The 24694-nt window shown below is 35.5% G+C and overlaps 2 protein-coding genes, 1 long non-coding RNA gene and 1 other non-coding gene across 10 annotated transcripts; 2 read left to right on the top strand and 2 right to left on the bottom strand.

Annotated features, from left to right (window-relative positions):
• Window positions 1-1734: 1734 nt before the first annotated feature.
• Window positions 1735-9127, bottom strand: LOC108988916 (protein LNK2-like). Of its 2 annotated transcripts, none has more exons than XM_018962316.2 (8): window positions 8827-9126; window positions 6138-6426; window positions 5849-5975; window positions 4884-5202; window positions 4704-4793; window positions 3411-4118; window positions 3168-3325; window positions 1735-2407 (listed from the first exon to the last, which is right to left on the bottom strand). In XM_018962316.2, exons 1-8 carry the CDS (start codon window positions 8848-8850, stop codon window positions 2050-2052), a joined length of 2073 nt encoding a protein of 690 aa, XP_018817861.1. In that variant the 5' UTR covers window positions 8851-9126; the 3' UTR covers window positions 1735-2049. The 2 variants fall into 2 exon arrangements, with proteins under 2 accessions (XP_018817861.1, XP_018817870.1); XM_018962325.2 differs by having other exon boundaries at window positions 1760-2407; window positions 6192-6426; window positions 8827-9127.
• Window positions 9128-9714: 587 nt separating this feature from the next.
• On the bottom strand, window positions 9715-9787 carry TRNAR-ACG. The gene has a single exon. It is a non-coding gene; the product is annotated as a tRNA-Arg (tRNA).
• A 6841-nt stretch (window positions 9788-16628) lies between these two features.
• Window positions 16629-18920, top strand: LOC108987366 (putative disease resistance RPP13-like protein 1). The gene has a single exon (XM_018960268.1). It carries the CDS (start codon window positions 16629-16631, stop codon window positions 18918-18920), a length of 2292 nt encoding a protein of 763 aa, XP_018815813.1.
• A 2543-nt stretch (window positions 18921-21463) lies between these two features.
• Window positions 21464-24118, top strand: LOC108988902. Of its 6 annotated transcripts, XR_004801485.1 has the most exons (7): window positions 21464-21818; window positions 22148-22272; window positions 22354-22425; window positions 22894-23005; window positions 23420-23560; window positions 23632-23707; window positions 23893-24118. It is a non-coding gene; the product is annotated as an uncharacterized LOC108988902 (long non-coding RNA). The 6 variants fall into 6 exon arrangements; XR_001995756.2 differs by lacking the exon at window positions 22894-23005 and having other exon boundaries at window positions 23893-24054; XR_001995759.2 differs by lacking the exon at window positions 22894-23005 and having other exon boundaries at window positions 23629-23707; window positions 23893-24050.
• The last annotated feature ends 576 nt before the right edge of the window (window positions 24119-24694 follow it).

Here is a 24694-nt window from a genome sequence, read left to right as displayed (position 1 = left end):
AGCAGCCCTGGCACCACCTTCAATGCGAGCTTGAGAAATAAAAAGACTTCAATGTGGAAAGAAGTGTTCACTACTCACTTTTAAAAAAAAGAAAAAAGGAAAAAAAAATATATATATCTTACAACTTGAAAAATATGTACTGAAATGAAAAAACCTAAAAAGAAGAAAATAAAATTTGATAAAGATAAAAATATGAAGCATTCAAAACGTTAAAAAAAAAAAAAAAAAAAAACTTAAACAAAAAGGTCAAAAATATCTTAAAACATAAAACACGTACTAAAATGAAAATAAAAAATAAAAATAAAAGAAAACTTGAAAAGAAAAAATATATATATAAAGCATCAAGGAAGGCTGACGGTCGCCAACGACCCCCTTGAATCAGGCCGCCATCATGGGTGGCCCTCCCCCCTCGTATCTTGTGAATCAGACGACCACGCCGACATAACCAACGATTATGAATAATCAAAATAACGGTAAAACAAAAGAGAAATTAAATGAAAAGAAAATGGTGATGGTGAAAATTGAAAACCAAGAAACGAATCGTTTCATATTTAATATTTATGCCACCCCAGTCAGGCAGACAGTAGCGGGTGCGTCATCTTGTGCACCGGGAACATCACTCCCTCCTGCCTAAAGCGCTCTACCAAACATGTACACACGGAGACAAAATGGGTGACACAAATGGCGGGAGAGGGAGGTGCTTGACGAGCCATATATGCGGATCAAGGGAGCGTGGAGACTGAGAGTTACAGGTATTACCTCGCTCTTCGTACGGATTTTGACTTTTGAGATGCTGAGTGAGCGAGGCTTCGACGTCCCCTACTCCGACCTCCCGAACGGAGGGCAATGAAAGAGAAATCTTCGACCTTTTCTCCTTTTTTTTTTTTTTCTTCTTCTTCTCGTCTTCGTAGATTTCCTTTATCACGTTTCGTCCCTTAGAATAAAGAATTTAAATAAATAATAATATTAAAAATTAATATTTTATTTTAACTTTATCTAAAATGATATCATATCACTGTCCAATCCGTATCAAAGAAGCAAAACGGGTCAAAAGAGAGATTTTCGTTTCGATATTGTGTGCTTAAAGTTGCTTTCGTTGATGGGGAATTAGAAATGAAGATATGATTAAAGGTTCTATTTTTTAATATTATTTTTATTTTAAGATTTGAAAAAGTTAAATTATTTATTTTATTTTATATAAAATTTTGAAAAATTTGTAATGATTAGATAAGAAGATGTAAGAGGAATTGTAAAAACAAATGAGATGGGTATGGATATGGATATAGATATGGAGAAAGTTTTGTGCAGCACGTTTATAAACGTAGAATTGCGATGCTAGTGCAACAATATGCTAAGCTGCTGCTTGGGTGTCAAGGAGCTAGGAACTTGATTTGCCAGTCGCATTATCCATGTAAGTGCATATTATCTTCATTGTTAATTCACATTTTAGCTTTAAATGATTGAGATCAAATTGTGGTACACATATTTAACACACTATTCTTAATTGCTTTCCAGCTCTCTCGGATGCTAGAAACTGATGCAATTGCACGATATTATGGGCTAGCAAGGGACAAAGTGATCAAACTTACAGTGGTGGAGTTGTTGATTTCCTTGAAACTTTCAGCAAGTCGTCAGTGCAGGAGGAGGTATCGCACACTTCTAATGGAAGCATCACATAGCACAAACAGACAGTGCACCATTTCATAATAAAGTACGTGAAATTTAATTCAGAGCTAGTTTAACTGCCAAGAGTTGCAGGTATTAGTTAGGTTCACCCTTTCATTCAATAGACAATATTACATGTTCAGTCACACATATGATAATCATCACCGAGGGTTTTATAAGGATGCAGACCGGTTAAACTTTGGAGAGAACATAGACTAACTAGTTTGTACATTCTACTTGATAGAAATTCAGTATGCTGACAATGAAAGATGACAGTGCCGTTATCAGTAAATCCGTATAAATTATGTCTGGAACACATATCAATAGGCATGGAAGACATAAAGGTAGGAATTATCCTCACGAAATTTTAGAAAATATCTCCATTCATTTGGAGGCTTCAACCTCCATAGCTCCACCATCTGCAGGCTCAATGTTTGAAGCATTCTCTGAAGTGTTTGTGCAAGGGCTGTTCTTGAGCTGATGGGGCTCAGACAATGTGCAAGGATTCTTAGCTCCTTGGTGAGGAAAGTTTTGTTTAGTTTTTGTACACTCTGGCAAGCACCCTATCAACAAGTTTACCGAGCCTGCTACTTTGTTTTCGCATGGAAGCTTTGCAGACATAGGTGACTCAGCTGTATCAAGAAGCTTTCCTGGTGATTCCAGAGCGCTATGAAAGAGCAAATGAGCCAGGGTTCGGTCTATGGGATTGGTCACTGTTTCTACGTCAGGCATCCCTGAATACCTGCAATTCCATATATAAGTTCAACCGAGGAAAGCAATAATAAGTTGGGAATGTAGAACGAGAAGGTTGTAGCTGCACCATGTGACTCAAATATAATTTTGATGCTCTTAAGGCATCCAACCCAAAAGGACGCAGATGAATCATGAAAGTGGGGCAAAAACTGAACAGTTTTTCATTCAACTGGCATTAAATACATCCAGCAACGTCAAGTTACCATCCGCCTCTGTGTCACTGTCAGTTATCCACTTTATAATATAAATCTGTAAGTCACTTATCTAGTTTAAACAATATTTTCCAATGGATAAGTTCATGATAATCGAATTTAACTATTCCCGTGTAAGTAAAAGAAAAGTAGTTTATCCAAATTTCCAGTTTAAAGATCATTGATCATGATAACTATCTAGGGTTGGCTCAAATGGTAAGTGCCTTGGTCTTAGGAGTATGCTCTTTCCAGATCTAAAGTTCAAATTCTTAGAAAAAAAAATTCCCTAAAGTTCTTACCCGAACTTGAAGCCCAACACATTATTGTTGCCCATATAAATATTTTGAGCAGTAATAAATATTGTAAGATTCATTTATTTCTATCTCTTTCTCACTTGAGGCTCTTAAGTCCAAGCAAGAACTTGAGGGGGCCTTGATCCACACTTGAGTATAAACAGTTTCTAGGAGCCACATCCCATGATCCGTGAAAGACATGTTGCGTTTACATGGTCTCAAGGTTCCTTGTCGTAAGAAAAAAAACTGTACTTGGTGTACTAACCTGTTACCACTATTGGTTGCATCTTTTGCAATGACTTTATCTTCATCCCTGCTACTTTCGTTGTTACTGCTTGCATCGCTAGCATAATGCCTTTGCATTGCACTTAGAGCCAACCGGAACAAGCTATCCCGTATACAAAGTCTTAATTTCACGTCCAACTGCAGCAAAACATTGGTATCATTAGTTTTTAGCTAGTCCAACTTAGTCTAGGGGGGAACTAATTCAACCACAAGTCAACCTTACCTTTGAAATAGTATCCTGAAGCTTGGAAAGTATTCTGTCCACCGAATAATCAACTGCCGCATAGACTGTATTGGAATCATCTTGTTCCATAGGTGAGTTTGGATCCATAGTAGTGCTTTTATCTTCTACTTCAAGATCAGCTTCCTCAAAGTGCTGAGTTTGGCTTTCATGGAGACACCTTTGAGTGATGGAATTATTGGTATTAGGGACTTGATGACTGAATTGTTGCTGTTGTTTCTGAATGGCAAGCATGGCCTGAATCTGCTGCCGCCTCCTTAGTTTTTCAATTTTTTCCTGAGGTGTCATGGTCAGAGGTTTCACATGGGTGTTCACTGACTTGCTCACAGGATTTGCACACCCATTAGTACCATCATAACCAGAAACCAACGGTTGGTGCTTCTGCTCAGGCTGAATGAGAACATGCACAGGCATGGCAGGATATGGATTCATGATATTCCCGTATGCTGATGGAGCTACAAATGGATTGGCAATATGCCCGTACTGCAATGACTCATCCCCTGGAAGCTGCCTCTGTTGTCCGAGCATCGAAGAGGGAGCAGAGTGAAGCATGGAAGGAGCCAATTGGCTCACAAATTTTCTGGATGGGTTTCTCGAGGGAGACAAGGTACCATACAAATGTGATAATGTCTTCCCTTCATTTTTTCCTGACTTTCTCCGACATTTCAACAATTTTGTTTGCCTAGAACCCTGTCCATATGAAGAAGAAACATGAGTTTTATACATAGCAGTACAACTGCCGGAGAAGGAAAAGATCTAGAGACTACGAGTTAAACTGCATCAAAAGTTCAATAAATCATATATGATATTATATTTTCACAAACAAGCGTAAGTTTTTTTGCCCCCCGGTTAAGTATAAGCATAAGGTTCAATAAATCATAGAGGCATTAGTTTCAAAAAACTATTAGCCCTGTACACTTTCCAGTGTAAAGCCCCAAGCACATTCTTTCTGGAACAATATTGAGGGCACTCTTGCGCCATGAATCCTTAAGATACAGTAAACAGGGTCATTGGACATGGGGGAATAAACATATCAGACTGCAGCGGGGGTAGCCATTCCTATCTCTTTGCATTTCTAATGGATTCTGGCATGTAAGGAGCCTAGAGAGCATACCCAAAGCTACCCCAATCCAAAGTTGCACTTTTTCTAAGCATTTGGTTCCTCCACACCGGCTTGCAAATGGAAGAATTCTCCAACAAAAAGAGCATCGTTTCTTTACTGTCGGTTGGTATTATTTTCTGGACCACCCTATTAGATGTATTTGAAAGTGTTACCTTATCCGTAAACTCGTCGGTGTTTAAAACATTTTCAGCAGCTAGGCGAGAGGTTGCTGCAGAGGTTTTCTCCACCATGTCCATATCTATCTGCAAGGGAAAAAAAATAAAAACTAATGATTTCTGTGGTCCACTTGTTTAAGTGGAAAGCATTTCGCACTGCAGATTAATTTTTAATACCCGCTCCTTCACCATGGGCTTCCTTTTATTTCCAGCATGCTCCATGGGATCTGATATAGCATGTGCATTCTGCATATCATGCAGTGCGGCATCTTCAAATTTCACGCGGCCAAAGGGCAATGACCGGTCATCATGTATCAAATATTTTGATTTAATTTCCAATTGCTCAGATGAGTTTCTTAGTTCTCCTGACTCCAAACTTGTTGAGTCCACAGATATTGGGAAAGTTTCTACTGGGCTGTTAGCTACATCCTTCGAAGAAGACCATCGAGCATCAGCATTACCAATACTTGAATGGCCAAATATTGGGTCATCATTGCTGCAAAATCATTACTTGTGAGGATATTGAGTCAGATGAGTACCGTGGTACATAAGAGAAGAAACACAATAAATAAATAAAAGGGAAAACGTATTAAAGAAAAGGAATGGACGGAGAGAGTCTTTTTACAGTTAAACCAAGCTCACAACACTCTTCAATCTAAAATTTTTGTCGATCAGTTGCTCCTTAAGCTTAAGACACGATGTTACAAACTCCAACAAACAGAAACAGCAGTTACAAAATTGGGGAAAATAAATTTCTGCAAATGTTAGGCCACGTTTGTCTTCGCAGATCAGATGAGATGAGATGAGTTGAAATAAAAGTTAAAAATTGAATAAAATATTGTTAGAATATATTTTTTTAATATTATTTTTGTTTTAAGATTTGAAAAAGTTGAATTATTTATTTTATTTTGTGTAGGAATTTAGAAGAATTGTAATAATTAAATGAAATGAAAAGAAAAATTTTGTGAAAGTAAACGAGCCCTTAAAGTTCTAAAAGGAAAGGAGAAGAAATTGAAATTTTTTTTATTAAGCTTTATTATCGCGTGGATACCAAGATTATGTATCTGAATGCTGTCAAGGTGATGCTTCATTACTGTTACAGGTCTAATATGAGCGTGTGAGACATAGCCATCTTCAATTACCTGAAGATTCGATCAAAATCGTCAAAGCTTCCAATGTCAGCCCATTCATAGTCAACAAAATCACCTTGCTCTCTATCTTCATGGGTATTTTGAAAAGTTTCAGCATCATTATCAAGTCGAGTTGAATCTGTTTTCAAACGAACCACGTTAGAAATAAATAAATCAAAATAACTGTCCCTTCAACTGCTCAGGTCACACACATACATCCATGCACTCATAGTTTTTTCTGATAAGTGAAAACATGCACTATACAAACGCACTTTATTTGAATAATAAAATTTTTTACCACCTCTTGATGATTTATATTTGCTAATATCAGTTAGGCCATTAGATACTTCAGTACCCATGGAATCCTGATCAGTTTTGGCAGCATTATTGGCATTGGTGTCAAGGTCAGAACCACTCTCCAGCTTTCTTCCATGCAAATCAATTGTTGCCCCAGCAGTCCTCTGCTCAGTAGGCTTGATCTCAGCAGCTCGTTGGTTGCAGTCCTTTTTGTCACGAAAATCTTGGCTTGCCTCAGGATAAGGTACAATGTGGTCACCACTCTCACCACCCTCACCCCATATTATAGCAAGCTGAAATTATAAGTGCTTTTAAGCATCACTACGAAATAACAATGTTATCTAACGAGATAAAACATCTGTGAGCAGTTGATAGTATATGTCTAAAGAATCAATAAAACTTATGCAACCTTGTAAAACTTGGTGGTATGTTTTGCAAGAAAAAAAAAAGCATGCAACAAAATCAATGCTTAACCAGAGGATAAACACACAATAATTTACAACCAGCAAAGTAGAAGCCGATGATAGTATATTCCTTTTTTTTTAATAAGTGCTGATGATAGTATGTTCTAAACGACTTCCATGACAAACATAACTGCGACTCCATTGTGCCAAATGGGACTGTAGCTAGAAAGAGGACCCTGACTGCAGCTAATGCCATCACTTTTTAACTTTTAAGCTTGCATGTGACATGGCAAATTCAACTTTTAAGTATGAAATCCATTTTCTAATGGCCTATTTCTCAATTAGAAATGTATTTGCAATATATGCGCGACATAATTATCACAAATTGACATACAGTATCAAGCATCTATTATATGATAGTAACATCTTTCACTTTTGGTGTCTATCAGCAGATAATTTCTTTAGGGCATTCTTATAGCAGAGTAAGGTTTTGATTACTGTGGCATACCATGACCCTTTAACCTGTCTAGAGTTCAGATTAACTGTGATAAAACTTCTTTTTTTGATAGGTAAGATTAATGGCTCGTTTGAACATAGAGATGAGACACAGAAGTCTCAAGATTCTCAAAACTTCTTATAATTTCACTTCAAATATCCACTCATACATAAAACACTTTTCAATTTCAAGTCTTCAACTTTTTCATCTAATCATTACTTAATTATTATTCAAACACAAAAACCAAACAACTTTTACAAACTTCAAAACAAAAATTATATTAAAAAATTATATTCGAACAATTTTTTAACTTTATAATATTTTTATTCAAATTTTTTTCTCTCATTTCCCAAAACCAAATAAAACATCCCAAATCAAAATATTTCACTACTATTCACAGAATTTTGAGATACTCCAAGTGTCCAAACGAGCCCTAAGTGTGGTAAAACTCTATGAAGTTCTTTCCTTCCCCAGAAAGATGTTACCAACATGAATTGAATAATAATCTATCCTCAGCAAATCCCACATTCAGGCCATAATTTGACAAATAGGAAGCAGCCACCCTGATCATTCAACTAAAAACGAGACGACTACACAACCCAAGTCTCCCCCTTTGGGAGATAGAATCAGCAACTATTCCTCATCACTGCTAAACCAAAAGGATCTGGAAATTAAAAGTGCAGCAAGTTAACCCATGCGACACAAATTTCCATTAATACAGCATAACCAGGGTTAATCAACTCATCTTTCTCTTTACAGGAGAACCCATAAAATCTGCATTCTGATGAAGGTGCTATATGATGCCAAGCCTCTATGTTAACAAGCTCTACACTTCACTGACAAGTTACCAGCTCCATTTTGGTCTCATCTTTTCAATATTACTGTCTAAATCTTAACAAACACTCTACTTTAATCTTCCAGTTAAATCATAGAACACCAAAGCTATGACTCCCCTTAGAGCAGTAGTCCATAGTGGAAGTTTTTTTTTATAACTAATAAGATTTTGCATATCAGAATAGCACTTCCAAAAATTCTATTTGCCCAGTCCAGTCCCGTCCATGTTCCTTCATGTCGCTTTCTTTCACTCCATCAAAGAACTATTGCCTGCACCACACAAACTAACTTCAACTCCTATTTTTCACATTGACGTACTATTTGAATATAAAACAAACTCGTGAATACTTTTAGACTCGAGTGAAGTTGAGATTCTATTTCCAAGAGAGAGAACAATTCCACTTCAAGTCTTTCACGATTCCCTATTCCTTTGAAACATGTCCCACATTCAGCCTGTTCAACGAAAACTACCACCTAAGAGGGAACTTAAGTTTAAATTACAACTACATATAGAATATAATTTTAACATGAAAGAAACCCATTGGGTTTTCCTTTGGCTGTTGCTAATTTTTAGCAGTGGTAAGGAGAAATTCAAAAATAGGGAAATTTTTTCGATTAATTTCCTAATTGTTCAAGCAAACGGTGAGCTTTTTGATAAAGCATCAAGACATGTTTTATAGCCTTGACCAAATAGATTACAGCATTCTGTTACCAAATCTATTGTTCTCAGACATTTCCACAAAAAATCTACATATAGAAAACAAAATCCTTCCACAAGTTGAGCAGAACAATCTAAACATACCCAGAAAGCAAGTTCACATCTTCAAGCTCAAATTCTCACACAGAAAATCATCTTACATCCACATCACCAAACTATTAATTTCTAAACTTCAATCATACCGGCGAATAGAATAACATAATTGAAAAACAAATCGAGGAAAATTGAGAAATTGGGTTACCTCTTCGTCGTTCCAATCAAACATCTCTGAAAAACCGGGAATAAATCTCTATGCAGAAACCCAAATCATAGCCACGCACGTAGATTGACTCGCACATTTGCCAAATTCCCCGGGAAAGAAGAAGCTTACAGAGAGAGCATCAAACTCCCAAAGACCAAAAACAACATGCAAAGAGGTTGTCTTTATAACTTCTATTGCTGATGCTGTTGTTGTTCAAGTTGAAAGGGCAAGCTCAGATCCCACGGAGTAAAGCAGAGTTTCGCAGAGTTGGGGAGCACGTGACGTCAAGTGGGGTTTGTGGCGGAGTTGGGGGGGGAGAAAAGAGTTGGGGAGCGGGTTGAGCGACACGTGTACCGGCCTATCTGAACTTGTGGCCAGGAGAGAACGATCTAATGCTGGAACGTGATTGGCCGGAGCAAGATTTGAATTTTCATTTGGGTTTGGATTCATTTTGGGTGGGTGGATCTAGTTCGTGATGGAGGTCGTTTGGGAGGTCGCTTTCAGTTGGGCCTCCGTGGGCCTGGTACTTGCTGTTGCGTCTCTCTTCTTTTTTTTCTTTTTCAATTTTGTTTTTCCTTTTTCGGGGGCGACAAAAAAGCTATTTTTAGGATTTATTAGTTGAGGTGGGGCCCAATGAGGAACATGAAATAGTTTTAGTTCTCCTTTTATAATGAAAATGTTTCCTTTCATCTTATATTATTATTATAATTTTTTAAAATTTTAATATTAAATATAATAAACAATTCAATTTTTTTAAAAATAAAAAATAATAATAATGTTTTTTTGAGGTAGCTTGTAATTAGAGATTTCGTTTGATAAATAATGTTTTTTTGGTCATGCTGATAAGTATGGGCAGTAAAGAAAATTTGAAAGGCAAACAAAACTAAACGACTCCACTGGGGATCGAACCCAGAATCTCTGGTTCCGTAGACCAGCGCCTTATCCATTGGGCCATGGAGTCCTTTGATGAAGGTTTCTCTCACGAACATCTTATCAACCTTTTCCAATCCGAGCTCTCCCGGGACTTTATTAAATTATTATTATTATTATTTGTTATTTCTTTATCTAATAAATTAAGATTTCTTCTTGGGTGAAGTGCAGAATCAATTGGTGTTCAAAGTTTTCTATAATGCTAACTGTATTTGATAAAAATTTAAACAAAAATTTATTTCTCCACGTATCAATTATTAATATAATTTAAATTATGAGATTTTGAATTTTAAAAAAAAAAATTATACAGTAAAATTGGATCTCGTTAAAGTAGCTGGTTAGTTCACAATTAAGAAAGAACATTCAAAGAATATGTATGGTTGATCAGTAAATTGTCTAACATTTAGGAATACAAAACCCAACAGAAATAGACAACTATTCAAATCCCTAAAACAAAGGCCAATGGATGAATGAATAAAATGCATAAACAAATAGTAAAGATTGGATAAAGATGCACAATAATTAGATTATATTAATAGAGCATTAAGTTAGACACATATAAGTTAGAGCATATCAATTTTTTCAAATTCTAAAATAAAAATGATATTAAAAAAATATATTCTAATAATATTTTATTCAATTTTTAACTTTAATCTCAACCCATCTCATCTCATCTGCAAAAACAAACAATGCCTAATCTATGCAAATCTAAAATAGAAATCCAAATTTTGATGAACCCAGAATTTCTCCAATTCAAGCCTGCGCTCAAGGCCTCCAAAAAGAAAAAAAAAAAACGCCATTTAACATTCACAGCTCTTTCATTACAATTAACTTCTCATACATTCACTGTCCTCAGTAAGTGTTATCGAGTTAGAAATTTAACAGACTCTGCTGGGAGGTAAGCATTAAAGAAATTTTAACATGAATAATTTTACAGCTAACTAATTATTTGTGTTAAATTTCTTCGAACAAAATTCCACAGGAAATTACTAACACAAGGCCAAACAAAATATTTAGTTAATTAGTTAAATTCTACAGTACAATTTAACTACAAATTGTAGTTAACTAACATATTATTAATTGGTAGTGTTTAATTTAACTAACATACTAAAAAACTAACCTCGTTTGTTTTCGGAGATGAGATGAGATGAGATTAAAGTTAAAAAGTTGAATAAAATATTGTTAGAGTATATTTTTTAATATTATTTTTGTTTTGGGATTTGAAAAAGTTGAATTGTTTATTTTATTTTGTATTAGAAGTTGGGAAAGTTGTAATGATTAAATGAGATGAGATGAGATGAAATAAGATGTTTTTCCAAAACAAACGAGGCCTAAATTCCACGGGGCAATTTAACTAATAATTTAACATTTTAACTAACACAAGGTCAAACAAATTACTAACTAACTTTTCATAGAAAATTCCACAGGAATTAGTTAGTTGTAAAATTTCTTCGAAGAAAATTCTACAAGAAATTATTCGTGTTAAATTTATCTGATGCCTCACTCCAAGTCTTCCCAAAAAAACCCCATTTAACACTCACTGCTCTCAGTAATGAAAATGAGCATGTAAATAAACAATTCAATTACAGTATACTCTCAACAAAGTAGATGTGGACATCAAAATTTCATTCAATTTTCAATCAATGCCAGAAAACTCAAAAAGAAATAAAATCATACAACTCTTTGTTTTTGGTTTGTTCTAGTAACACTGTCACAGATCATTTGATTAAACAGTTTTCACTCTTCCACGTACTTGAGCTATTGGAATTTCAAGAACTTGTTTTTGGAAGCAACTTGTAGCAAGAGGTCACTGCCAATACCTGTCAATTGAGGATAACAAATCATAAATCGAGATAATAAAAAATTTGGAGAGGCCACTGTGTTGCAACAACACCCTCTCTCCTTCTCCTCCATGTTTTTTAGGAGAGCATGTTCATCTCTTCCATTTTCTAGAGGACTGAATTGCAAACTTGTCAACATAGAAGGGAATAATATATTAAATGAAATCTGTAAAGCAGAGACAATGTAACACTCTCTGAAATATGAAAGAGGTCACCGCATATTTAGAAAGCGGACGCGGGAACTTAAAGAATTAAAGAAATCCTAGGTCATTCCAAGAGTCAGCATAAGTATTATAAAGAGCTTTATCACCAAAATTCTCATTGTTGAAGCAATACTCAATTCATTAAGGGTTTTAACCCTCTCTTGCTCATTGCCCTTGTCTCCTCGACCCTTATATTTTAATACTTATTTTCAATATACGAAAAGCAAAACAATTATAACAGTTGGATGCTCTGAATATGAAACTGTGTTAACAGATCTAGCTTTTATTGTTAACCAAATGAAAGTGGCCAATCACTATGTCTATGAGCCACATTGCAATATGAACAAAGTATGAAGTAGTAACACAAACTTGCTAGCTTTGCAAGACGAGAACAAAAGAGAGTTGTTAGAGGAGTTTGCTCATCAGGCTTGACGACCATGGTGCACTAGATGCTAAAGCAGGGCTAGCCTTAAAAAAGAACATGATCAAACAGACATTCCAGATGATGATATGTCCTACGATACTGATAGGTTCTTGAAAAGTATATCCATGAAGTTTATGTGACATTTTTAATACCTCTCAATGTATTTTATGAGCTGCACTGGCATAGTAACGAAGAGAACTTACTACCTAAGGAATGTCCACAGCCTTATTCATACTAAACAATTTACCACCATTAACTATTCCCAAGGTAGCTTGTTCCTCTGCATTTTCCTCAATCAAATCCACAAATTTCATCATTATCCTCCCTCTCTCCTACAACAATTAAGATAAAGAAAAAACAATATTCATTTACTTTCGCTTCTTGGTAAATTGTTTTACCCATCATGAATCATTAAACCATTCTTGAACAATATTGTTTAACTTAGAGGTTGGAACATGTACAAATAGAGCCAAGCAAGTGTGGTCATGGACCGTGGTCGATAGCCTCACGTACAACCTTAACTACTAAATCAGCATCTTCTCTGTTTCCTTCTGCAATCTATCTTGGCTATCACCTCTCATGTTCTTGGATTGATTGTCTCAAACATTTTTTTTTGTTTCAATGGTGAGAAAGTTAAAAAAGTGACTATCTAACATTACCTCGGCCACAACAAAATCAGAAAATGATAGATTGTCATCTATTAATTGTAAAAAGAAATAAAAATTACCGTGCATGGAAAGAATATATATGACTAGGCTTTTTCCTAATCTGTATTTCCACTATAGTACAATGTATTTCACTAAAACTTTTTAATTGCTTTGTTCTGCTAAGCACGAAAAATATATGCTTTCTTGGATACTCTGTTTCTTATTTTTAGGTAATTAAGATTACGTAAATTATCCAAAAAAAGGAAAGGGGAGGGAGATAGGATATCTAGAAACATAATAAAAACATCTAGTACTGGGTGTATTAAGGGATTTGAGACCGAGCCGTGAGAACGATCCTAGAGGCCTTTGAAGGGATTTTTTGTTTTTTTTTTGGATTCTATCCTCAGCCCAAGAATTGCTCTTGAAAGGGATGACCAACTCCACTATCCCTCGAAAATGTCGTGAATCCCCAAATCCAGAACACGTTGAATGGAAAACACAGACTCGTTGTTTGAATGGATGGCCAACCTCAAATTTGAGAGTGAGAACGAAGAAGAACATGCTTGATAAACCAAGAACACATAATTTTTTCTCTCAAATTTATGTCGCTGGTTTGCCCTACAAAAGCCTATCTCTACCCCTACCAGCAATAGCCGACCAAGCCATCACCGCACAACGCACCATACCCACAATACATAGGCAACAAGAACAAAGAAGAACAACCGAGAAATACACCACGCGAGAGAAAGCTTTTTTTCGTCTTTGGGTCCTCACATCCGAAATCCATGAGATTGATGGGTAGAAGCAGGACTGAGAACTCTGGCCTCCATCCCTCGCATCAACTAGCGAAAACATCCCCTCACCCTGACAACGTCACACCACAAAAGAAGCAAATTTGGCCCCTAAAGAACCAAATAAATGACGCAAGCGAATGAGACAAAAAATCGAGCTCATATTCGGTCAGCAAGGGACGACATCACACCGTAGGACCAAACTTAGAACAAAGCACACTGGGGTACAACCGTAACAACACTCAGTCACGCAACGGCATAAGCGGAACAGAAGTGTCAAACAAAAAGTATTGTTCATTCATGTTCATCTTAGAGATAGCAGATTTTAAGATATAAGAGAGAGATATATATATTTATTTATTTTGGAATGTCATTTGTGATATTTTCTCCACAGGATATTAAGGGTTGTGGGAATGGAGATTTAGAGTCTCTTTTGGAAATGGTAATTTGGTGCATTAACTCCCCAGAGAAACATTTTGCAGAGGTAAATTCTTTCCTTCTTACCAAGGAGTTTATATTGTTTCTTCTCCCTAATTTGCCATAACAGATCATACAATGGAAAAGTAGAAGCTTTTCTTCTCAAGTAGACCATTTTACTTCTTTGGAACCTGGTTGTATTTACTTTCTACACAATCACCAAGCTTTTATTTTGAATATATCTATTGAAGTCGAACATGATCTTTGAACTTCCTAAATGTTGATCAGAAATGGTGTACAAATTAAAAATGCTCGTCTTTGTAGCTGTAACTAGTGTCAACCTTATATATATTAACACTATGAAGGAAGTCTTAACTGTTTTCGAATTAGCAGTTATCTTTAATGCCATTCTTCTCTGTTGCTTGAAACATCACCAGGTAATCAGACAATCGATTATTGGGGTTGGGACAGAGATGAGGATTCTTTAACAAGAGAAATGAAAATCAGAGAGGAGTATTACAACATGTACAATGGCAGCCTTGACAAGGCAGTTATTGGTGACACATCAGGAGACTACAAAAACTTCTTGATGACTTTGCTTGTATAAAAAATATAAATCATTCTACCGATACCCATCTCTGTTTCTTTTCATTCCATTCATCTCCTTGGATTGCTTATTGGTCATGTCATTGGATTAAAATTTTGTGATATGTGTGTTGGCTGCAGACTTAAAACTTGAAACTTTTAACTGTTTATCTGTAAAAGTTGATTTATTGTATATATAATAAACCCATTTTTATTCTTCCGGTTCTCCAATTGTTGGCATGCAATTTTTTTGTTTTGTTTTCTTCATTGTTTGGTTTCTTTTAAGGTGCACTTCCATATTGTTATTTATTATTTATATAAATGATATCATTTTGCTGTTATGACATCTGAGCTCACTTCGTTCAGCTCTTCCCTTCCCATGTTTATATTTAATTTTCTCATCCTTTGTACAATTTGGTAGGATAAATTGTAATTGAATTGTTAGCTAAGAAGATTCCGGATAAATTGATGATCAAATAATTCAAGAAAATGATTCGTACAGGTCTAGATTGAGCAAAACTCATACATGTCTTTTTTTAAAAAAAAAGATCCGTATGGAAAAATCTAATTTTTTTCTAAGGATCGAACAGATGGTTTCTCCGGTAACTTCCAAGCTAGCTTGAAGTTCATCCAGGACGGCTAGCTTGATATCAATGAAAAGTGAACCATTTTAGCCCTCGTTTGTTTTCGTAGATAGATGAGATGAGTTGAGATTAAAATTAAAAATTATTGAATAAAATATTATTAGAATATATATTTTTAAATATTATTTTTATTTTAAGATTTGAAAAAATTAAATTATTTATTTCATTTTGAGTGAAAATTTAAAAAAATTATAATGCGGTGATAGAATTAAGAGAGGAGTTGTAAAAGCAATTAACCCTTATTGAGGTAACAGAATCCTCACACCAGAAGACGCAGCAGCAGTCCTCACGCCAAGACGACGCAGCAGCAACCTGCAGCAGCAACAACATCACCAGCCTTGACGCGTCTAGAAGAAATTCCTCTGAGCACACTCGTAGCATGACAACTGTCAGAATTCCAGAATATTCTTGTGTAACTGACTAAGGCTATATGAGCCGTAGGATTAATCTTTGAATTCTGATTTCCTTTCTTAAAAATGTGTATATAAATGATGTACAGTGACAGTGAAAATACAGTGAGGAAAATACATTTCAGAGAAAATTCTCTTAAGCCTTTTGTCAAGCACTGTCCGTGCTCTGCTCCTCTTTCTATTTTTTCTCTATTCTTTTAACCCTTCACGAGGATTCAAAAAGGTTTTTTTTTTTTATTCATATTTCTTCTCAATGAATGATACGTTATTGTCAACTTCTGAGCATTAATTTGCTAAACCCATATTCAACCGTTAGGAACAAGCAAACCCATCACATTGTGACTGATTTTGAAATAGAGGAGAACTATGATCCTTTATGCTTTCAGCGAGTAGAACTGAGCGGTGTGCAAAATTCAAAGAAAGGGCAAAGAGTCTGCCATTAAAAGAAAATCTGGAATAAAGAACAACTGAGACGGTTTTTTTTTTTTCCAGGAAGAATAAATAAAGAAGAGGAAGAAGAGGAAAATGATTTACTTGGCGTAGATTTAGATCTGTGACAAGAACAATTCCAATCCCTCAGTAAGAGCAAGATCAGATCTTATTTGATGAGAAAAAATATTGCGTCCCCATGAAAAGAAGTATTATAATTCTTTAAGAAAACCACATTAAGAAGGCAATTAAGAAAGAGAGCAAGGAATAAAGACTTCCTTTTTAAAGCATTAAGATGCATATATTCTTTGCTTTGCTTTCACTCTGTACCCTCTTTCGTGTATGATCAGTATAACCACTCACATTGTTCTTTCGCTTATATAACCACTCACATTGTTCTTTCGCTTGATCTTGCTTTGCTGTTTGCTAAAAATACCTTCCTTCATTTCCCTTGATTTCTTTCATTCCGAAGAAGAAAAACATGGTTGAGGTGGGAATGGCATTTCTCTCTGCCCTCCTTGGAGTGGTCTTCGATAAAATGGCTTCTCCAAGGGTCGTTCATTTCATTTCCAAACAAAAATCAACCAAAAAACTCTTAAAGAAGATGGAGATATCATTGCGGTCAATGAATATGGTGCTGGAAGACGCGGAAGAAAAGGAAGTTACGAATCCTAATGTGAAAATGTGGATTGATGAGCTTAAAGAAGTTGCCTATGATGTAGAAGACATATTGGATGAGATTGCTACTGAAGCCCTCCGATGCCAGTTGCGTGCTGAATTCAAACTCGTTGCAGGAAATGTACGAAACTTCATCTCTAGTAGTTGCCTTAATCCTTTTATCCATCGCCTAGAGCCAAGGATTCAAGAGGTACTTGATAGACTAGAACATCTAGCAAAACAAAAGGATTTTATGGGTCTACAAGTAGGACTTGGAGGAAAACAATATCCAGAAAGGTTGACCACTTCTTATGTCAGAGAGTCTGACACTTTTGGTAGGGATGAGGATAAGAAAAAAGTAATTGACTTATTGCTCTCGTTTGATGCGAGTGGCAATGAAATGTGCGTGATTGCCATCGTTGGCATGGGGGGAATCGGCAAGACTACCCTTGCTCAACTAGCATACAGTGACAGTCGGGTGAAACAAAATTTCAACCTTAAAATATGGTTTTTTGTTTCAGAAGAATTTGTTTTGCCCATGGTAGAGAAATCTATTATAGAGGCAGCAACTTCATTACCTTGTCCTGAATTTAAGAATCCAGAGGAGGTTCGAGTTATACTAAAGAAGAATTTGACGGGAAAGAAATTTCTCCTTGTTTTGGATGATGTTTGGACTGAGAAACTCGATCATCGGGAGTTCCTAGGCCAACTCTTGGAATATGGGGCTCGAGGAAGTAAGATCCTTGTCACCACAAGGAATAAAAGCGTTGCATCGGCCATGCACGCTATTGCAACTCATCATCTAAAGCTATTACCAAAGGATGATTGTTGGTCACTTTTTGAAAAGCATGCATTTCGTGATGGTAGCTCTATTAACGCAGATCCAAAGATAAAAGAAATAGGTACACAAATTGTGGAAAAGTGCAAAGGTCTACCGTTAGCAATCAAAGCCATTGGCAATCTCTTGTGGTCTGAATCAAATGTCGAGAGATGGACGAATATATTGAAGAGCAATTTATGGAATCTTCCCATGGAGGGGACATACATTCTTCCAGCTTTGAGGTTAAGTTATAACTTTCTCCCCTCAAATTTAAAAAGATGTTTTGCTTATTGTTCGATATTCCCAAAAGATCATATTTTTAATAAAGATGAATTAGTGTTGTTATGGATGGCGGAAGGTTTCTTGCAACAATCCGAAATAGAAACTATGGAAGAAGTTGGCAATCATTACTTCGATGCTCTGGTATCAAGATCATTATTTCAACAATCAAGTCGTGAAACTAACTCGGGTTTTGTAATGCATGATCTTGTCAACGACTTGGCAAAATCCGTGGTTAGGCAATTTGGCACTGATAGTTTAAAAAAAATTGTGAAGATGACTCGCTATGTGTCGGATTTCGATGAAAGTTGGGGTACATTCCAGAATATTGAAGCTGATCTTTTAAAGGCCAAACAATTGCGCACTTTCCTTACATTAAAAGATTACGTGTTGTATTGGGAAATCAAAATGCCAAGGACAATATTGTGCTTAAGAGTTCTCTCCCTAGGCAGTATGGGCTTTCGGATTATTAAGTTGCCTGATTCAATTGGCAATATGAAATATCTACGTTATTTGGATGTTTCTTTCGCAATATTTAACAGATTGCCCGATTCCATATGTAATTTGTGCAATTTGCAAACGTTGAAGTTATCATGGTGTAGTGAGTTGGATAGATTGCCAAGAGATATGTGGAAACTTATTAATTTACGTCATCTTGAAATTGATCCAACTCCCAAATTAAAGGAGGAGATGCCGATAAAAATGGGTAGATTAAATTGTCTCCAGACGTTGTCAAAATTCATCGTCAGCAAACATGACAGTGCTAGTGGGTCTAACATTGGAGAATTGGGAAAACTAAAAAATCTTCGGGGAAATCTTGTAATTCAAAAGCTCGAAAATGTTAGATCAGCTGATGATGCTTTGAATGCAAGCTTGAAGGATAAGGGTAACCTCGAGAAGTTGGTGTTAGAATGGAATATTTCTCCAAAAGTACTTGGTATTTCGGAAAGTCAAAGAGGTGTACTTGAAAATCTGCAGCCCCATGAAAACTTGAAAAGTCTCTCCATCAAGCGCTAGAGAGGGAAAGGCTTTTCAGATTGGATAGGAGGGCTTACTTTATTGTCTGAGTTGAAATTATTTGATTGCAAATATTGTAGTGCCTTGCCACCCCTTGGGCACCTCCCTTCCCTTGTACAACTGCTAATCTATAGCTGTCCAGAGCTCAGGTACATGCCAGAAGAGGGCTTCCCTACCTCCCTTCCTTTTTTACAGACAAAGAAATGTGATCGTGTGTTGGAGGAAGAGTTGAAAGGTAAAAAAGGAAAAGAATGGCTCAAGGTGGCTCGCGTCCCCGACATAATGATTGATGGCATACGAATTCAAGGAGATGATGAATGGCCGAGAGGTGAGAGAGGCACATGCAACCTCAAAGCTTTTAATTAATTAAGTTATAAAATCAACTTTTTTTTAAAAACAATAATAAAAATAAAAGTAAATGAAATATGATTTGGCATTATAATGTGAGCATTGGGAATTGTTTTGCTGATCGTGAATTAACTGCCTTTTTTGATTGCCAATCGAATTTCTATTTTTTATATATACAAATTCTTAGATCCCTCTAGCTCATTTATTTTCCATACATATATATACTTTCCTACCATTTTCTCCGTGTTGTCAAATTAATTCTCTTTCTTTCTTTTCTAACTGTCTCATTCTTTTCGTTGACAGATAATTGGGCAAGTCGGTATATATATCATCATTCAACGTTGAGACCATGGAGGGGGATAAATATTCACGTACAAGTTCTCAGTACGTACAACGTCTTAAATAGGCTCACTCTATCACATTTACTTAAAATTCACACTAACGAATTACTTTTATTTTCCAAAAACAAATGCAACATATGACTTTTCTACATCTTGGAAAAATCGTGACACTCATTTGGTTGTTTTTGTTTTTTATTTTTTTTGCAATATATATGTTTACAAAAATGCTTAATACAGTCGCATGCCTTATGCGTCATGTAAATGGCTGCTGAGTTGGTCAAAAAAAAATTGTTGTGGAAAAACAAGACCCTTCCCTCTCCTCCATCCCTACAAGATTTTCTCTCTCTCTCTCCTTAGACCCACGTTGCAAGACGACAAGACCCTTCCCTCTCGGCCTCCATCCCAAATCATGCTGCAAGACCTTCCCTCTCTCTGTGGTAATACCGATGCCGACCCTGCAAATTATTTCAGGTGGGTCTGGCCATTTGGAGCTGAATGGTCCTGAAAAGAGTGGAGGGATAGGCCAAGATATTGGGTGCGGTTGGAGGCTCTTGAAATTATTTAAGGTGGGTAGCTCTGGAAATTGATAGAGGAAGTTGCAGAACTTGTTGGGAATAAAGATTTCAAGGTATCTGTGATGGCCTCAAGGTCTAGACTTGGTGGAATGAAGGTTGAATTGTCATCTGGGTTCTCAGCTAATTTGCGGCCAGTGGATCGGACAATGTGGCCACCTTGGACTTGAACTATCTCTCCTCTTGTGCTCGTCATACCCATTGTTCCTGTGCTTTGCATAATCTTTGGTTTGGTAAAAAATCTCTTTGTTGAGTGCTTTTGTTTGGTGGGAAGTTTATGCGTTCCCCACATGGTTGAAGGTGTTGGGGGTATTGGCCAAGGCCATGTTCTTGTGATTCTTCTAATGTATGAAAAAAAAAAAAACCTAACCAATAGATAGATCTATTCAAAATTTTTGAATAAAAAACACAGAACCAGCCACAAAATAATTGATCCAAAAAAAGAAAGGAAAAAAAGAGAGAGAGATGAGAAAGAAGAGACCGAATAAGAAAGAAAAGTTTAAGGGAGAGAGAGAGAGGGGTATGGTTTGCTTTTGTCCTTTTTTTTATTCCTACTTTTACCTGCCGCTTGCATATACCTAGCAAAATTAATATGTTTATTATTTGTTTTTTTTTTTAATTCTTGAAAATGTAGAATTAATATTATCTGATATATGTTATCATAGAATCCATAAATGTTAATATATTTCTTAAATTGCACCATAAACTATTAAAATTGGCAATTATTTACATCATAAAGAACTAAAACCTTACAATTTGTACTCTCAGCGCTTAGCATATATATTGCTTATATGATCAATATGTTTATCAGCTACGTACGTAATTGATGTTACTAATTAGTGATTGGAATAATTAATTCTTGATTTTAAAACTATATAAGTATTTGAATCTATATTGATAATTGAATTGTTTTTTTTTTAGAGTAAAGTTGATTTGATCCTTGGGAATTGGTTTGGGAGATTTGGGAGCTGTGGATGTGAGACCACCTTTGTTTCCGTTGCACAACTACCGGCTAAATGGTTGCTAATTCGATTACATTGATGGGCTTCTTTTTACTCAGCTTTTCACTTACCAAAATTAGTACTGTTCATTCAGGCCGGATTTTTTCCTGGTCCGGTCCGGCTAACCGATTCTGGATGTGATTTTCTGACTGGATATAATCTGGGCCAAAACCCAGATTGACTTATCCGGCTCTATCCGGTCCGGATGCGGTTATGCAGTCCGGGTAATGAATTTTAAACCCGGTACCCGGTTTCTATTCAAAACCAAAAACAAAAAACTCAAATCACGCCAACGCACGGCTAAATTACTCTCTCTCTCTCTCTCTCTCTCGTCTAAATAGTAAACCCTAGCTCCCGCCGCTCATTCTCTCTTGCATCGAACTCTAGCTCCTCCATCTTCTCGTACTCCTCCACCAACTGGTTTGCTACCTTTTTCACTACATTCAAAGTGGGACCGCGATTACTTGGTGAAGTCGATTCAAAGGTACTGCCATGTGTTGAACTTGGCCAAGTGGGTATCCATCGATGACTCTCGATGGTTACTTGATGGAGAGGAGTAGAAAATATGGGAAGAAGATGGAAGTGCTTGAGCTTGGGATCCAAGACATTAGACGTGTTTCAGGCTCTATATGTTAGGTACAAGTTTGTTTGTTCTTTTTATTATCTGCTCAGACCTCTCTCTCTCTCCCAATCTGTGAACAATGAATGTAAATTTGGGTAGATCTGGTGATTCCGTCTTCTTCTTCCTATTTCTTCCGAGGCTCAAAGGTCTTTGTCCCTAAACCTCAAACCCACCTCATTTCCAAGCCTCCTTTGCTCTGTAGAGCTGCATGGCAAAAGATCCGTCCATGACATTCCTTTCATGGGGGTTTATCTTTGTTCCGTTTCTCTATTTCTTTTATTGGGTTTCTTGAAAAAAGTACGCATACTTACTCTTTCACTTTCTTCTTCCATTTTCGTTTCAGATGAATCCTAAGCACAAGGTCTACTGATACTGGAACAGTGTCTTTCCACTCAGTCAAGTGAAGTCCCAGATGCTAAAAACTTGAGGGGATTGGTTTTTTTGGCTGTCTACCTCATTCTTGGAAAGGTTTCGCTTTTCCTTGTATTTTTTCGTGAAATTTTTAGTTTTAGAAATTTATATTAAGTTTGAGTTTGGTGGATTTTAAAGGGGATTTTGGCAAGGCAATTGAAAAACTTCAGAGAATCCAAGATTTAAAGAACTCTTCCTTGGGCATTAAAGGTAAACATTTGCATTTGTTAAGTCTAATTTATTGCATTGTCATTGAATTTGTGAGACTGGACTCAAATGGCAAAAAGGGTATTGACTAGAAGTTCTGTTGGGGTCCTTGATATAGTTGCTGCAATGAAAGCTCTTGTTGGCTTCATCTCAGTAATTGTTAAGACAATCAATTACTGAGAGTAGTTTACCTAGGGTTCACTCAATCCCATACATACGCATGAGTAGCTTAGCTTTTTATAGGCATTTTTGTTTTTCATTTGAGTCTAAAGAAGAGGAATTAGTCTTTTGATATAAAAGAGTCAATGGTAGTGCATTGTGGGTAGGTTTAGCTTTTGTTCCCATGGGTTCTTTTTTGTTAAATATTATCTTTATTTTTTGCAGTTTTTTTGTATATATTTTTTCACCTAAATGCATCCCACATTTATGTCCTTTTCTAATAGTGTGTGTGTGTGTTTTTTTTTTTATTAGATTTGTTAAAGGATGCAAACCCAAGCACCATAGTGGATTTAATATATTGATGAAGCTTACCTTCTAGAGTTGGAGCAGTTCCATGAGGTTATTGTTGCATCGGCCATATTTGGTACTGTTGAGCATAAAACTTTGTAATAAGTAATAAAATTTCATACAAATAATTCTATTGATGTTTGTCAAATACGTTTCTCAAATGTTTTGGCTTTGTCCAGAATGATTAGGTTTCACCTTTATATGATGGTTCTTAATCACACCTTTTAAGCACCATAAACAACCATGTAGGATATAATGTAGGATATAAAAGATTACAAGGCCACTTCATCACACAGTTTCTTTAAAAATACTAGATCAAGATGTAAGCCACTTCATCACACAGATTCTTTAAAATTAATTTTAAATAATTTATTCCAGTGCAGGATTTCACAAGAGGGTTAACTTCATAAATAAAATTGGAGTGCTTTTTCCACATAATCCATTGGAATCATCTTATCCACTTTCTGATTTCTGTTTCTGGTGCTTCAAGGATCCTCATGCAATGGCGACAAGGAGAGAGAAGATATTGTCTTCCCTTTAGAGATGAGAAGACTTCTGGAGAGCAATGTCAATTTTTAAAGTCCTTTGGGGGGTAGAGGTAGCATGAGGTGACTTGGGAACCAGCAGCGCGGTAAGTGTACTGGGAACGTTTTTTAAGGCCAGGCTAGCAGCAACTGATATCTGTTTGTCTTTTCTTAGTAGGGGACAAGTCATCCTGCAATAGCCAATTATATAAATGTGTAGAGCATAGAAGTGTTACAGAATCCAACTTATAAAGGTATTCCCAGAAATCTATAGATGCTAATTTCTGTTTAATATGGTGATAATTAAAGTTATACATAGTTGTTTAATTTTGTACTAATTTTGTGATTTTTTAATTGCATTGCACATTTTGTATTTTTCTTTTTTTGTTTGTATTAGTCCCTTGTCTAGTAATTTTGTATTGACCTTTTTGGCTTACAGTATGTGCAAGATCTCTCACAGTCAGATCACTTGAAGTTGCACTTGCCGAAATTATTTTGTAATTCATATTTTGTACTTTTGTATTTTGCAATGTAATGTAATGTGTAAATAACAAAATATTGTAATATGTAGTGGATTGTATGCATTTTAGTTTTTCATTTTTATTATTCTGGAAAATGTTAGTACTATGCTTTTTAATGATGACTCAAAATCTTTTTTCATAAAATATATGCTTTTATAAAAAATTATGATTTTCAACACTTTTAATTTTTTTTTTAATAAATATAGAAGAATTATGTTTTTTAACATTTTAATTATAGGCTTTTATAAAAAAAAAAAGAAAAAAGATTATGCTTCTAAACCCTTTATCATCTAATTCATCACTAAAAATATAATTAAAATTTTATTATTATAATATTAATTAGAATATAATAATAATGATGATGATGAACTTACAAATAATCTAAATTGAAAGATTTTTGTTTATTGAACTTTTGGAACAACTTAAGATTTTATTATATTTTCTCTTAGATTTAAAAATAATTGTACTTTTTCGTACATAATATTATTTAAAAAGAATAAAAATTATCTTCTTATTATTTTTCATAGTAATTCATAAAAATATATCATAGTCATTGGATTAATAATATTTTTATTTTACAAAATGCAATTATTGTTTTTAGGTTCTAATTTATGCAGCAATTTATAATTGGCCTTTAATTCATCATATTCACTATTTCATCTTATGTGGTAACAAATTTCATATTAATCTATTTGTAATGCATTTTTAAATTATTATTAA

This window comes from Juglans regia, chromosome 5 (assembly GCF_001411555.2).
Source record: "Juglans regia cultivar Chandler chromosome 5, Walnut 2.0, whole genome shotgun sequence".
In the NCBI taxonomy this organism is placed as follows: Eukaryota; Viridiplantae; Streptophyta; class Magnoliopsida; order Fagales; family Juglandaceae; genus Juglans; species Juglans regia.
Note: the sequence above shows the minus strand (reverse complement) of the source record. Positions and strands in the feature narration are given on the sequence as shown.